The sequence below is a fragment of the Physeter macrocephalus genome, unplaced genomic scaffold (genome assembly GCF_002837175.3).
Source record: "Physeter macrocephalus isolate SW-GA unplaced genomic scaffold, ASM283717v5 random_15, whole genome shotgun sequence".
Classification (NCBI taxonomy): Eukaryota; Metazoa; Chordata; class Mammalia; order Artiodactyla; family Physeteridae; genus Physeter; species Physeter macrocephalus.
In genome coordinates, this window is record NW_021145301.1 from 94,509 (window position 1) to 110,923 (window position 16,415).

Below are 16,415 nucleotides of genomic sequence, written 5' to 3' on the forward strand. Positions count from 1 at the left end.
TTCTTCATCTTCAAAATAGGGCTGTTGTAACTGGGACAAGAGGTGTGAAAGCACTTTGTGAACTGTAAAGGATCATGCCTCTGTAGATAATAATAGCGCTTTAAGTGGAGCTGGCACTTTGCGAGGTAAAGGATACTTCCTGAGGTCTACTGGGAGCTCCCAGAGCTTCGCAGGCACACAGAACGCCGGACCTCCTGTAATCTGCTCCTGGGCTGCCACCTGCCGGCAAGTGCCTGCAATGGCAGCCCAAGTTCTCAAGTCCTTCCTGCTGCCCAGGCGGGAGATCCAAGGCGCCTGAAGGCTCAGGTCCAAGCAGTCCTGGCGCTGCCGTGCCAAGCTCCAGGGCAAGAGTGCAAATGAAAGCCTTAGGTCCCTCTGCGATCCACTTCCTTGTGCTTTTCAGCCTTACTGCCAAGGTCCTCACGTGTGTGAGGGGCACATGCCCCATAGACACGCCCCCTGGTCACCTCACAGGCCAGCAGCAGGACAGACCCAGAAAGCAGCTGGCGTGGGAATTCTGGAGCCCAGACACCCGTAGCGTCGTCTGGAGAGGACCATAGGCTCCAGAAGTCACCCCCCCCCCAATCTTGTGGAATCAGGCCTCTTAGGTGGGGGGCGGGGGCATGGCTTATAGTGAGCAACTCATCTGTCTTGCCTGGGACTGTCGGGTTCGCACTGAAAATTCCATGTCAGCAAATGGGATGGTTGGTCACCCTGTCATGGCCTGAGGGGGCCAAAGCCTCTGCATCACCACCCTGGCCCAGCCTGAGCAGCTTGGGCTCAGGGAACCACACTAGCCTCTAATACAGCAGTGGCCTCCCTTCCTCCAGTGGAGCCAGTCCACCAACCCTCGCACCAGTCCTAGCACAGGTGAAACTGCCCCCGACACTAGTTTCACAGATAGTTTGTGGGTAAAGAGACCCTCCCCCTCTGACATTCTCCAAACCCCTCTCCAGGGGCTCTGAGGCCTGGGGGCTTGCCTGTGAGGTTGGGCAGGAGGAAAGAGAATGGGTGGGGAGGGACTTCTTCTGGAACAACCTCCTCATTATACAAGGAAACCAAAGCCCGGAGGAGAAGAGCCTTGCCCCAGGCCCCTGAGGGAGACTCTGCTGTTGGCCACTGGAGGCAACTCACGCCTACCCATTGCTCTTGTTAAGGGCACTCCACGTGCCTGAGAGGAAGCTGACCCCATCCCAGGCTCTAAGGCTGGGGCACGTGGTCCAGGCATAATCCCACAGTGATTGGCTCAGACTTAAGCACATGACCAAGTTAGTCCAATCAGAATGAAGACCTGGGCCTTCATTTTGCAAATGCCAAGAACTAGAACAGGAAAGTGACGAACTCTCCCAGTGCCGTGCTTGACCAAGACAGAGAGACAGCCAGTGCACAGAAGTTTGTAGCTATTTATTGCACTGAAAACACCAAGAATAAAACAGACACCCCTTCTTCCCCCCAACCCCACAATAGCAGAAAGTTTGAGCAGTGGTCATTCAAGTTCACAGCCACATATTTTAAAAAAGGAAGAACGGAAACAAAACCCCAAACAAATAGTAACAAAGAAGCCAGCACAGGGAGTCTGGCAAATACATCCCCAAAAGCGTCTCCCTTCGACGGGAGACAGGAGGCCAGGGGTCAGGATCAGCGCTTGCTGGGCGCACACCCGGGAGAATGCTTTCCCGTTAATGTGTTTGCATGCTGGAGCCTAGGACTTGTCTTAGGTCTGGATTTTTTGCATCTACAGGATGTTTGACTGTCTGGTGGGGTTGGGCCCAGAGCCGCGCTCTGTCTGCCAGTCTCCCCTGCCTGCTGCTTTGGGATCACACCGGTGCCCTGTGGTCCACACCGGCTGGCTGCGCACCCACAGGCTTGGCCTTCGCAGTGGGGCCATCTTGCCCTGGGGTAGGGACCGGCCTCCACTTCTCTGGCACCCAGAGAGGGGCATAGTGGACAGGAGGTGCGTCAGCAGATGAAAGGCAGGACATTGGTGTCCTCCAGCTCATCTCCCTCTGGTGGGGAACCGAGGGGAGAGCAGGGAAAGGACTTCCCCAAGGTCACACAGCAAGTCTGGTCAGAGCTGGGAATGGAATCCTAATAACCCCCAAACTGTGGCTATTTCCCCCGTAGTCCCCTGCTGATTAGCAGAGGACAGGCACCAAAGAGGGGGATGAGGGGAAGGCGGGGGAGGGAGGGGGGACTGGCCAGGCCCAGAAAAGAACAGGAGTCCAGCCAGTGACTCACACTGTCAATTCTCATGGCGTATTGGGCTTCACCTCACCATCCTGTTTGATCCCCCATCAGCCCTGCCACATAGGCTGGGCGGGAATATTTAACCCCTTTAACGGAGGGGGAAACTGAGGCTGAAGGAAGGACCAGACTTTGCCTTGGTAATGGCAGCAACCCCTCACCTTTGGCTTGGGGATGGCTGTGGGAGCTGGCAGATCACAAGGGAGGCAGGCGGTTTGGCTGCTGGAGCGCTGAGGTCACTGGGCCTTACTGGGAAGCCTTCTGGACCTGGGGCAGGCCAAATGCCCGCCCGGGCCTTGGCAGCAGGGTCTCTGCCAAGGATAGAGGCCAGTGATCGACCAGTTTGGAGACCAGGAAGGCTGGGCAGCGTCTCTCCTGGCCTACGGCCCCCACCCAGCCTGCCTCACCTGTCCCGCGGGCAGGAACTCTTGAGAATGGGCCCAGCAGACAGCTCATGATTGGGGAAAACTCAGAAAGTCCTGGGTCACATCCCCACCAGTCCTGCTCCACTCAACACCCAGTATTCCCCAGAGGTTTGGGGGAATCAGAGACTCCTCCAAATCTTTGGGGATGTGGCTCTTCCTCCCCTAAAATCCTCCAGAGGGGAAAGTATCTCATCCTGGCAAAACACGGCCACACAGAGGCCAAAAGCACAGAGAGGCAGCAACATAAATCCGAGTCGGACACTGAGAATACAACCTCTATTTTTTTTTTTTTTTGTCCAAAACATGTAGGTTGGTTTTGCTGAGTGTTTTTTCTTCTTCTTTTTTTTTCAACATACTTACTGCATATAAAGTCATGCAAAGAAAAACAGTGCAGACAGTAGATCCTGGTGGATGTACCAAGGCATTCCACATCAGAGTCAATCCCAAGGGAAGAGGGAAAGAGAAAGGAAGAAAGAGATGCAAACCCACAGCTGCAGGAGGAGGTGTGAAGAGAAATCCCAGCGCTCTTTTTGGACCCGCATGAAGACACATGCTCGTGAACCCCCCAGAGCTGGGTGGGGGGCGCTGGGGGGGGCACAGATGTGGGGGATGAAATCCTGGGAAGCACGGTAGTAAGGACCCCAGTTTGGGAGGCAACCAAGGTAAAGCTCAGGTACTGCCACCCTGACAGCTTCCCCCACTCTCTCTGCCCTGATTTGCTGTTTCTTCGTCAGCACTAACACCTGATGCTTCTCCAGTCCGCAAGGGAACCTGGGGACTGAAATGTCAGAGAGATCCTTCCCCCGGGGGCTGAGTTCATCTCAGCCCCAGATAACCACAAGTGACAGAGTCCATCTCAGCGATGACCAAAAAAAAAAAAAAAAAAAAAAAGACCAAGAACAGAAAAAAATACCCCTCCGCCCTCTTCCTGCCTCCCTCCCTTCCCAGCCCAGACCCGCTCACCAATTTGAGAGGTCTCGTTATTACATACATATCCATTAACGCAAAATCCATTTACGAAACACACAGAAGTTTGGCTATAAAAAGGCATGCGGTCCAAGTAGAAGTGATACCTAAACGCCGTTTTCTTTTGCCCCCCGAAAGCAATCAGATTCTGTCCCTTGGATGTGATGAAGCTGGAATTCTCCGGGCCTGATGGAAGGGCGGAATGGGCAGTTAGTGTTGGAAGTAAACATCAGCACAAGGAGGAAGGAAAGGAGTGGGGGCACCCTGAGAGGATCGCGCTCCCCACACTGAGGGAGGAGGGTCGGCTGGAGAGCGGGAGGGCAGGACAGGATGGGAGAAGAGTTAGGAAGGCAGTTTGAGGCGGGAGGCTCCTGGCATCCGCTCTTCTCTCCCCCTCTCCCCCGGGGGAGGTTGGCTCCGGGGACTGGGCCTTCTTCTGCCCTTCCCTAGAGGACCCCGGAAGAGGCGAGATCAGGGAGAGGACCTGGCCGATGCCACCTTCCTCCCGGTTCCGCCCCTCCTCCCCAGCCCCCGGATGAATACACAGCGGGGCACTGTGGCTTACGGCCAAGGCAAGACCAGGCCAGTGACAGCTGGCGGGGGCGGGGGGGTCCTCGGGTCCAGCACCCAGGGCACGTGGGCCTGAGGAAGCCCTGCCCTGGCAGGGGACGGGTGGTGACGGGGAGATGTCGCCATTTGCTCTGAAGTCATGATGGCTTTTGCGAACAGGCAGGTTTTCTTGACACAGGTATGAAGGTGACGGTGATGGTGGTGGCGATGGGGTGATGTGATTGGGGGAATTCCAGCAAAATCCAAGCGGGAGAATCATCAGCCACATTCCACGGGCGAACGGTGGATCTCTGCGGTACAGTGCCCCCAGCCTGGTCCTTCAGCTGTAAGACATGGTATGTGCGGTGCGTGACGGGGGTGCTTTTGAGGGCACCCACCCTGCCCACCTCCTTGGATGGAGTTCAAGCTGCCTCCTGTGGGTCCCCCCAGCTCTTCCCCCTCACCCCCTGGGACCTCCAGGCCTGATCTCCTCCCTGTGGTTTACCCAGCCGCCGGGTTCCCCAACGTGTACCATCTCCAGACCGGCACCACCCCGTTCCTTTAGATTATCCTGAATGACAGATGGCAGGAAGGAGGGGCTCTTACTGGGGCAGGACGGAGGGCGCCCCAGATCTGTGGAAGTGGACGATCTGCCATTTGCCATCCCGGCGGTGCCAGACGCGGGTCTCTTCCGACTGGGCCGTGCGGGGGATGCCGCCCGCGTCCAGGTACTGCGTGATGCGGATGTAGGCGATGCAGGCCGCCTCGTCACCCATCAGGTGAATGTGGGGATTCAGGATGGTGGTGTGCACAGGCTTGCTGTTCCGGGACCACACTGCAGGTGGGGATGGGAGGGGGCAGAGGGGTCGCACCTGGGGGCCTCCTGCCTCGCTTCCTTCACTTTCCCAATTCTCAGCAACCCTCTCGGCAGAGGCACCTCTGCCTGCCTCGCTTCCCGAAGAGTGGGGCTCTGTGACAGGGCTCTGTGACAGTGCTCAGCTCCCTGGGAGTCAAAGCAGAACTTGTAGATGACAAGCGTATATCCCAGCCGAGATACAGTGGACTTCAAGACAAGCTGAGTTCTTCAAATGCAGGGGAATGGAATTTTCGAATCATAGTATCTCAGACATGCAGGTGAATGGAGAATCAGGTGATCTAACACCAGAGTCTCAACCCAGATCCCTGTAGAGGCCAGGAGAGTACATAAACAAGGAGGCTGAACTGGGTATAAGATGCTAAATGACAATGGACCCTTTGTCTCTGGTTCAGGGGGACAATAGGGAGTGGTGGAGACTGTGGTGAATAGGGCACCATGTCCCTTCTATGGAGGTGCCCTGCACACAGCTTCCCTGGTGTTTGCTATGTAAGCGGGACCTGTGTTGCCACACCTGATTTTTCAAGATAATCTAGAAATCTGCATTTGTATGTCGAATGCCTCATTTTTAATTATTGGCATCAAATTCAAATTTAAAACATCATACAGACCACATGAAACATGTGTAGTCCAGCTATGGCTTGTGGGTCCCTCATTTGCCACCTCTATTCTCAACATGTAGAATGATGGAAACTTGAAGAATATTAAAATTGTATAATCTTAGAATCTTGGAATTATAAGGATGGTGTTGGTGGTGATGGGGTGAAGTCATGCAACTTTTCAGAGTTAGAGGGCAATGCATAGCTCTTGTAATCATGATAGAACTGACAAAAGTACCAGAAACCAGCTCTCTCTATGTGAAATATTACTATTATTATTATCATCATCATCACTATCATCATCATCATCATCATCTTGGTTCTAGGAACTCTCAATGTTTTCAGCAAGATAGAAAACAAAGCACAGAAAGACAATGACCTAGGGAGGGGCTGGACAGGGATCACCAGAATCTCGGGCTTCAGAGGAACCCTCATGCCTTTCCTTAGTGTAGCCCAAATGTATCCGAATCCATGGAGAGCTGATTTAAAATATAGACTGCCCAGCCCCACCCTTGGAGATGCCAGTTCAGGAATCTATAATATTAAAAAGCTCCCTCTCCCTCCCCCATCCTCTGATTCTGATGCCCAGACAGGTTGGTGAGCCACTGATTTCCTGAAAAATGTAAAAAAAATTTTTTTTTCCAAGACTTCAGAAAGCATCCAATAGTATCCACCCCGAAATATTACAATCACACTATACCCAGGCTTTGGATAAATGACTCAAAATCACTGAGTCTTAGATATGTAGACTAAGAGACTTCTACAGTTCTGGGCTCTTGGACAGAGAGAGTGCAGAGCTTTTGTGTTATAGGCTTGGGGGTGACCTCAAGGTCAGAGGTCAGAGGTCACCCCATGGCCCTCCCACAAAATGCAAGGAGGCCTCCATAAGCAGCCTTGACAGCATCTGGGGCTGGAAGCACTCAACACCATCTAATTCAATGCATCCATTTAGCAGACCTGGAAACTGAGGTCCAGAGAAGCAGTCGGACTTGTCCAAAGCTAGGCCAGTTTCTGAAGGAAATGCAGTAGAACCTAAAAGAAGTCAGTCTCAAGGTGGGTCTAAATTAGGACAATCTAGAACACTCTCCAAAGGGACAAACAGAGCTTAGCATTGTTGAGGGCACTGGGCCTTACTGTTGTCTGCCAGGGCTAGGGTCCTCAGGGTCATTTGTAAAGCAATGGCCATCCTAATGTGGTATCTTTTGAACAGACTCTAGGCTTCCATTTTCTACCCTCATGGATAGAATGGGAGAAAGGGCCAGGTCCTCCAGCAGGTAAAAGCAGGCAGGGGGGTGGGACTTGCCCCAGGGCAGGCAGTTACTCTGGGTCTTGGTCTTGTGGGTCCTTTGAAGTGACCAGCTGTCCAAGCCCAGAGTCCAGGGGGCTGGTGCTGTGATGGGGCTCGCTGCCAGGATGCAGATCAAGGGCTAGCACAGCCGTCTGTGGTTTTTTTCCCTTTTGCCATCCTTCAGTCTTCAGAGCCGGTTCAGCCTGGTCTCTGCTCTGCTCTGTGGGGATTGTGGAGTTCTCTGGGGAACCAGTGCCCCCGACCCCCCAGGACAGACAAGTATAGAGGTGGCCATGGTGATCAGCTAGGGAACTCCAGGGTGATGGGGACGGTGGGGTCCAGCCACCTCTCCTCACATTCTATCTCCATTGCTAGACTTAGAAAATCAGAGTTTGATTTGTCAAAGGAAAATGCAACTTTCTTCTTCATGGCTTTTTGGGGATGCTCTTAAACCCTCATACTCTACAAGATTCCATCAGACAGCATGCAGGCAGGAGAGGAGTGTCCATCTAGGGGACACTAATGCCCGGGTGAGGGGGGACCACGGGGAAGGAAGGAGGCGCTGGAGAGAATCAGGACCGGGTTCTGCCACCAACTTGCTGGGTTCCTTTGGACAAGTCATTCCCTTCTCTGAACCTCTGTACAATGAAGAGTTGGACTAGATCCAACTTCAGTTGCTTATGTATCACCTTTATTTTTACCATCTACCTGTACTTACTTTATGAAAATATTTCCTTAAATTGATTCACTTTATTAACTTATATGAATTTATTTTAAAAGAAAACTTTCTAGTACAATCATTAATGAATAACCAGTCTCATAGAATACAATTTTAATAATAAGTCCAGTTAAAATGAAATCAAGTTATGTAATCCTAGCTCCATGTTCTTGCCTGCAAGGGATCTGAGCCTGAGACCACTCTCTTTTTGATAATGAGGTGAGTTAGAAAGCATTAGGTGCTTAAGACAGACTAGCGTTAAACTGACCCTTTCCTCTTGGCGGAGCCGGATGTACTGAAAGAGAATTTAGAAAGGGACAAACTTTCTCACTGTGTGAACCAATGCTGTTTCAATTGGTGTCCACATGCACCGGAAATCACCTAGCATAGCCTTGGTGGTACGTGCCTTCCCTCTGGGGGACCCTGGATGTGCCACTTCTCAGGGCCTCCCTCCAGGTCCTGAGCTACAGGAGTCTAACCTGCGTGTGCTTTGGTTCGTCCCCGTCTGATCCCTGGCCAAGGTGAGACACAGACACAGGCAGAAAGCGCCCTACGTCAGGCCCAGCCTCAGCCCCCTGACAGCCCCGGGTTGCAAAGCTGCCAGGGTCTCTCCTGCAAAGGAGAGGCCCGGGAAGGACAGACATGCGGACAGAGACCTAGACAAACAGACAGGGCACAGCAGTGTGAGCCTGGTCCTCTCCTTCCCCAGACTGCCCACCCACGGGGGCTCCTGCACAACAACCCATGCTCCAGCTTGCGACCAGCTGGGCAGCCGGGGTGGCTGCAGGCATTCAGGTGCCTGTAACTTGGGGGTGTGCCCTAGTGGGAAGTCTCCCTTATCTGTAGAAAGGAAAGAAAGGTCCTCCGCAGGCCCCACCAGGGTCATGGGTAGACGAGGGCTGGGAGGGCTTGTCACGCTTATCCCAAGTCCCCATCCGCAGCCACTGGCGTCGGACGGTCCAGGGTTAGGAGAGGGAGCCAAGATGGTACCAACCCCTGTCCACACAGGACCTTCCTCTTCGCTGCCTCCCGAGCTGCCCCGGGGGCCCTGCCCGTCACCCTGCTGTGCCATCAGGCAGGACACGGAAAAGAGCAAACAACAGGCAGCCCAGAGGGAAGGGATTGCTCACGGTTTTCAAAATAGAATCGATGGAAGTCCAGGCCCTCGACCAGGTTCCCTAGGGCCTCGGGTTCGAAGGCTGTCATCCCGGGGTCACACATCTTCCTGGGGGGAGGAAGTCAGAGGAAAGATGGGCTAGGGTGGCCTCTCGGGCGCCCCCCTCTAAATTCCAGGGGGCCTGGACCCCGGGAAGGCAAGCCTGTGAAATAAAAGTGACTGCACCCACCTCACAGGATCAGTGAGGTTGGCGGATGGGACAGGGCTGGTCCAGTTACAGTGTGGGGCATTGCTGACTGGCTAGGGCCACTGAGAACTGGGAAGCCTGAGTCCAGGTCGTGGCTCTGCCACTGACAGGTTATGAGACCCCAGAAGGGGCTTCACCTCTCTAAGCAAGAACACCATGAACGTCCTGCATTGTGCGCTGCCCCAGGGCACCGGCGGGCATCATTCAGCCTGTACACTCCTCTCCAAATTACATCCCCCGCCCAGGGCAGCAGATCCATCCAGAGAGGGCTTTTCCTAAATGGTCTTCCTTGGGCGGGGAGACATTTTCCTTCACTAAAGTGAAGCAACTTCTGTTCACCAAGCAGGTGTGTCCCTGGAGGGAGTGCGTTTTGCTACTTTAAACAAAGTTGCCCTATTGTTGGCAGCAGCCCTCCTGGTGAGCCACACTTTCCTCTTCTGTCAGATGAGGAAAACAGCATTCCAAGAAGTGATGCCTGGGAGGAAGGAGCACAGGGCACGGCCGAGGAGGCCCACTGCTCTGCATTTTCGGCTCAGGGCTCCCCCGCAGGTCTGTTTTCTGGGAGACCCTGACAGCCAGACGGAGGAAGGAAAAAACTGTCTCCCCCACCCCTAGGTCTCTGGGATCTTCTGTAACACAACATGGACCCCTGTGAGGATGACAATGAAGCCAGGGAGAGGAAGCACCCCAGGCCAAGCAAAGATCCTGACACCGGGAGGGACTGAAGGCAGTGGAGGAGGGCACTGGGCCAGCATCGTCTGAGCTGGATGCCGTGGGGAGTGCAGGGAGCTCTGCCCTTGTTCTGCCCTGACTGCCCTGTCTCTGTGACTCCAGACAACTCGCTTCTCCACTCAGGACCTCAGCTTCTCCAGATGGATTAGCCAGGAGCTGGGGGGTTGTGCTCAGACCATACGGGATGCTCGGGACCCTTCCAGATCCAGAATCCTCTAAGGCTGGGGGTCTGAGCCCTGACCGTCTGGAAGACTAAGCAGCGCCCAGCCAAGAGGAGCCCTTCTCCAGAGGGTCTCTGGGTGTCCCTGCCTCTGAAGGGACTCAGAGACCCTCTGCTCCAATTCCATTGTACGTGTAGGGAAACTGAGGCTCAGTGAGATGAAGGGGCTTATCCAGGGTGACGCAGGGCCAGACTCGGCACCATATGCCCCAGAGGTCATGGCAAGTGGTCAGAACCTAGATTGGGCTGCAGATGCCAGAGGAAGTGACATCACAGAGGTGGGAGGCTTGGGGTCCATAGGAGCCACCTCTCTTTCCCTTTCTCCCTGGCTGTGTCCTTCCAGAGCCACTCTCGTGCTCTCCCATGGCTGACTTAATTCTTTCTAGGACCAGATGCAAAACCCATTCAACAGCGCATTTCCATGCTTTTATGCAACCCTCAGGGGCACATGTGCACACACACCCGTGCACACCCCTTGTGCACGCAGTCACAGACGTGCATGTGTGGGCAAGTGCATCACACTCACATGTACAAGCGGCCTCCGTCTCACACCTGCACCTTCCAAGATCCTTGTTCCTCCAGAGATAATCAGTAGATAGCTGGGGCTTTGCCACCCGCTGCTGCTGAAACCCTCCCACAGTTAGGATGTGCCTGGACTGCCAAGCCTTTGAGAGACAAACTTCAGCTCCTGGACATAGTGGTAACCAAGATCAGTGTGCCAGAGGAGCAAAGCCCAGCCCAGTTATTCTCATCTCACCTGAACCCAATAGGCAAAGGTCATTCTGCCCTTAGTTGGCAGGTTTTGTCCACCAAAAAGCATATGTGGGGTCTTCAGGCCCAGGCCTCGTTAGCTCTGGCCAAGATGTTGAGGCCTCAGCCCAGAATCCTGGCTCTCCTGGGGGCCAGCGGAAGGCCTGCTTCCGGGCCAGACCAACAAGGCTGAGGGTGGCCACCAGGGGGCGCTCCAGCCCAGCCTTTGCACACAGCTGGCCCTCCAAAAGCTGATCAGGTGTGTAGAGGATGTCTCATACCACCTGTTCCATATCATGCTATTTTTGTGCACTCTGCCTTATCCCCAGAGGATTTAAGATTCCTTCTGGAGGTTCTTTTGCTCACCCCTACTCACTGGAGGTACAAACCCTATGGGTTCCTGCCTGCTCCTGCCCATCTGAGGTCATAGGAGGTCCAGGGTGAGGCCCCAGGCCCATGTGGCAGGACTGAGGAGGGGCCTGCTTCCCTCCCCTCCTTCCCAGCTCATCTCCTGAGGAGGCCCATGTTGTGGTGGAGACCCACCCTCTCTGTCCTTGGGGAAGCAAAAGAGTTTTGTTGGAGTTCCTCCTGGGGAACAAGATAGGAGCAGGACTGAGATATAGACAAGTATTGTGAACAGAAAGCTTAATGAAAGTGTAAAGTCTGAAGGCAAACCAGAAATATGAGTTCAGCCTGATTCACAGCACATGCAGAGTGAGTAAATGAGGGTCAGAGACAAGGACCCCCAAAGGTAGCCATCAGCACCCCCTGATCAACAACCCAGGCGGGACATGCAGAATGGACCCAGCCGACTCACGTGTAGGACTCAAAATCTCCATTGCTTATGGCTTCAATCAGCTGTTCTGTCACTTTTATAATTTCTTGTTTCCGCACTGTAAGGCAGGAAGGAACACAGAGAAATGATAGCGATAGTGATTGGGGATGCAGCACCAACCACAGTTTCCTGAGCCCCTAACATGCACCAGACCCTGTCCGGGCACCTGAGGGCCTCAGAGAGATTGTCTCGTTTATCCTCACACTGTCCCTGGGTATCATTACTCCCATTTCATGGAAGAAGAAACTGAGGCCCAGAAAGGTGAAAAAAAAGTGTGAAAGTTCCCTCAACTACAATGGGCAGAGCCAGTGTCTTAGTTGGCAGCCTCTGCCTCCAAACAGCATGCATGATTCTGGCTCTAGGCCTGATTTGAACCCAGGTCTTGATTCCAAAATATGCTTCTCCATTACCTTGTTTTGCCACTTGAATCCAAGCAAGGTCACCTGTGGAGGTTGTCACCAGCAACCACAAACCAGGGGCTCCCCCATGGTCCAATCTGGGGCCACTGAGGAAGGGCTTAGGGCTTACTCATCCCTTAGGTCTGAGTCAGTTTTTGTTCCATTTGGGTGCCCATAGGAATCAGGCACTGAGCCTTCCAGAACTTTCTAGGCAGAATGAATCCCAGTTGCTGACACCTGGCCTCCCCTGTCCGCCACTGAAACACCACGAACAGCTGCTGTCTTCCTGGTAGAGGATTAGACATCAGTTTTCTTATTAGGTGTGTGATGTTCTGAGCCCCAGTTTTCCCATCTGTAAAATGGGGACACCGTCACCTCTCATACGTTCAGTGCTGAACAAGTTGTGTAAAGTACCCAGGCTTCAGTACCAGACAGGCTTCTTCTAAATCCCAGCCCAGGTCTTTACAAGCTGTGCAACCGTGGAGCACAAGGTTGTTTTCTGGCCCATCGTATGGAGATGACAATGCCCTCGTCCCGGAGTTGTTATGAGCATGGGATGAGATGATGTGCCTGAGGCACTTGGACCAGAGCCTGGCACATAGTAGGTACACACTGTAAGTGCTGCCTCCTGTATCCTCCCACACTCATTACTGCATCTGCCCCTCACAGCCTGGGGGGTAGGGGGAGGCAAGGCCATCTGACACATGAGGAGACTGAGCCTCAGCAATGAAGGAATTTGAAGCCAAATGTTCTGGCTCCCAGCAGGGCTATCCTCCCAGAAGCCTCAGGCGGTTTCCCAGGGCCAGGCCTGCTTCCCTTCCTCCCCCAGGCTCAAGCCTAACCTCCAAGCCGGTCAGTGAGCTGGCCTGCTGGAGCAGCCTCAGGTGAGATGGGTGGACATGTTGCCCATTTCTCAGGCTGGGAGCATGGGAGGGAGACGGCTCCTGGAGGCGGCCTTGTCCCTGCCCCTTTCCTCACCAACTGCAGGTGCTGTCCCATCCCCCCACACTGGGGAGCTCACCTCAGGCCCAGAGGACAAAGAATCACAGGACACCCAGGCCGCAAGAACTCTTGAGGACCAGGGACTCAGCCTGCTTATCCAACATTGGGGAAACAGAAGCTTGGTAAGGGGTGTGACTTGCCCAAGGACATAGAACATTTTGGGTGCAGAGTTTGGCTTCCAGCCCAGGGCCTTTTCCACAGGGCCCAGGAGCTCCAACGCGTTCCATGATGTGTTGGGCCCACATGCTTGTCTCTTCCCCAGCTCAAATATGAGCTCCATGGAGGCTCGCTGATCCCTGGAGCCTGCAGCAGGCCTGGCCAGGCATTCATTATGGAGTGAGTGACTGCGCCAGTGCTCAAGCTGCAAATCTTTGAAGCCTCCCAGCACAATTTCATGTGGTTCTCACCTCCCGGTCAGAGACAAGCTCCAGTCACCGTGGAGGCGACAGGTGAAATAGTCTGCTTCAGTGGACCAACCGCCCCGAGCAGACTGTGCAGCTCCAAAGCCCATCTCCCTCTCCCCCCACCACCTGCCCCTCAGGGCAGGGCCCGGTGCCCAGCGCAGCTCTTGGCACGTGGTGGGTGCTCAGTAGACGTAACATCACTGAAGTTACTATCTCCAATGTCAGTCACCACAGTGAGCCACTAATTCTTTATCTCCTGGCTCTGCAAAGAATCACCAGGGCTGGGAACGGGTCTGTCTTAGACCATGAGATCAGCCGGGTGACTCTGGGGCCTTGCCTGGGGCTGAGACGGAGGCAGCTTGAATGAATGAACGAGCGGATGGACCAAATCAGGGTCTGGGGCTGCTGGCCTTGCCCTGTTCCCTGGAATTGCCCAAGTTGCCTTGTGGCCTCTGTCCCTAGGAGCCCAACAGCCCAGTCAACTGGTCAACTCTGCCAGCCCAACAGTCCGGTCAACTGGTCAACTCTGCCCTCCTTCAGGGAAGCTGGGGATTGAGGATGGGGAGAAACCCACCTCCACCAGGAGACACCTCATTCCAGCTGCTCCCACATGAAATCAGGGTGATGATCCAGAGCGAATCCACACGCTCCTGGCTGGCCATGGGACCCATGCCACCTCCCTTACCTTCTCTGCACGGCTTTAAGAACCCTTCCCACTTGACATTCCACGAGCCCGTGCTTCACGCCCTGTATCCTGTGGGCCGCTTCTCACCACCATCTCAGAGAGGCTAGTCAAGTGGTCAAGGGCATGGATTCTGGAGCCAGACCCCCTGAGTTTGGATCCTGGCTCTGCTACTTGGTAACTGTGTGCCCTTGGGCAAGATACTTCCTCCTACCTCAGTTTCCCATATGTATAATGGAGCTACTAATAGTACTTACCTCATAGGGTGGTTCTGAGGATTGAGTTAAGAATATATCAATAAAAATAACTAACACACATATGGTCCTCACTCAGAACCAGCTACTGTTCCAAGCCCTTTATATCAACTCACTTATGTAAATAATGATGCATTATGTAAAGCACTGAGAGCAGTGCCTGGCACTCCATAAGCAAGCGCTGTGATTATCATCACTGGAAAGCTCTGAATTGGAAGTTCTCCCTGAGGACAGTCTCTAGCCTCTAGCCCGGGCAGGGACACTTTCCAGCAGCCTGATATGTGATGGTTCAGTTTTGGTTGGAACTTTGGGGCTTGCAGCCTGCCGGGTAGGCCACCGCACTGCTGGACAGCTTTTGCCATTTGCATCCACCTCCTTCTTTCAAGTTGTAATCTCTCCCTAAAAGCCCCTAGTTATAGTTCTGGTCTGCCTTCTGGGATCCTTCAGTGTGTACCTGCTTCTCCAGACTCTGTGCCTTCCTCCACAAGTCTTTTCTTCTCAGGGCTGAAGGCATGTGGTTTGCAGGATCTGGCTCAAGCTGGCCATCTATTTTCGAGGGTACTTAAGCTGTTTAGTTGCCTCTCTGAGTGTGAGCACACTATCCCTGATGTGGCTTGAATACTGCAGAATATCAGGTCTAGGGTAGCACTCTCTATCCCCTCCCCAATTCTGGACACTATACCTCTATTAATGCAGCCTGAGACAGTGTCTAACTTGGCCTCCAGCCACTCAGGACACCAAGTTTGCCAACAGTTGAAGCCTAGCAGGCAGGACTCTCCCTAGCTTCATTCTCTGGGACCAAAGATCTGGGGGTCTGGTGCTCCTTAAATCTGGAGAAATTCACTCTGGTTCTGAGCCCCTCCCATGCCCTTGGCAGACCCATCGCTATACGAAAGATTCATCCCGCAGCTGCTCAGTAGCACCCTCTGGCATTTCTCATCTGCCAGGTGTTCACCCAGACAACCAGGAGGGCTCCGCTATAGATGGGAAAGCTGAAGCTCCAGAGAGGTTAAGGCACTCTCTCAAGGTCACACAGTATGAGGAGGCTGAGATGGGATCAGCATTCCTGACTGATATTTCCCAGAATGTCTCTGCCCAGATTCTAAGGCAGCTCTTTGGGTTGGAGAGGAAATCGAATTTTCAAGGAGCTGACCAGGAGGAGAGAGGGCGGTGGGGAGAAAGTCTGGCAGAACCCCGTGCAGCTCAGAGGGTGCGAGGCCTGTGTATTAAGCCTGAGGGGCTCTGAAATATTAATGTCCCTTTCTTTGCTGAGGGGAAAATGTTCCCTGGAGGATGACATTTCTAATTAACTTTAATGTTAGGTCAGAATCCACCCCACCAGCTGCTATTCTCACTTAGTAAGAAGACTTAACAAATTAACACCAGAAAATGGTTCTCTGGAAACTTTCTCTGAGGCCTGGAGAAGCTGGGGGAGGCACAGAGTTCCTCTCTCTTGCCAAACAGGGGGAGAAGCTCCTGGCTGGGCCAGCATCTCTTCCATCAGACATGGCCTTTTACATGTGTGGAAACTGAGGCAGGGAACGGGGTCCCAGTTTTACCATTAATAACATTGACATGCCCTTTCTCTTCTCTAGGCCTCAGCCTCCCCTCTTTATTTTATTTTATTTTTAAATTAAATTTTATTTATTTATTTATTTATTTTTTAATTTTATTTTTTTTGGCCATGCTGCACAGCATGTGGGATCTTAGTTCCCTGACCAGGGATCAAACCTGTGCCCCCTGCAGTGGAAGCGCAGAGTCTTAACGCAGAGTCTTAACCAGCGCAGAGTCTTCCTGGACCTCCATGGAAGTCCCATCCTCCCCTCTTTAAAAGGGGTATAAGTGAACTAAAATTCAAGACTTCGCAAATGTTCCCATCCTGATATCTCTAAAGCAGAGGATAATGATTGTAAATGTCAGGCCTCGGGGATGTAACCCAGAGCCGTTACCCCAGGTGGAAAATGTCTTTAACGGGTCACATTTTACATTAATAGCGCACACAAATTTTACATTCTATTCCAAACATTTCTCTGTCTGTTGAACATATAAATATTTGTCTTAAAATAATCTTTGAGTAAAACTGACGCTCCAAGAAAACGTCATATGGCTTC

The 16,415-nt window shown here is 53.2% G+C and overlaps 1 protein-coding gene across 1 annotated transcript in view; it reads right to left on the reverse strand.

The window, feature by feature from the left end:
- Nucleotides 1-3,649: 3,649 nt before the first annotated feature.
- CAMK2A (calcium/calmodulin dependent protein kinase II alpha) overlaps nt 3,650-16,415 on the reverse strand; it is a 62,523-nt gene continuing 49,757 nt past the window's right edge. The window contains exons 16-19 of the mRNA XM_007109874.4: nt 11,547-11,622; nt 8,794-8,888; nt 4,791-5,019; nt 3,650-4,528 (exon numbers count right to left, since the gene is read on the reverse strand). Of these exons, the coding sequence (XP_007109936.2) occupies nt 4,525-4,528; nt 4,791-5,019; nt 8,794-8,888; nt 11,547-11,622 (404 nt within the window). The 3' untranslated portion in view covers nt 3,650-4,524. The remainder of the gene's footprint in view (nt 4,529-4,790; nt 5,020-8,793; nt 8,889-11,546; nt 11,623-16,415) is intronic.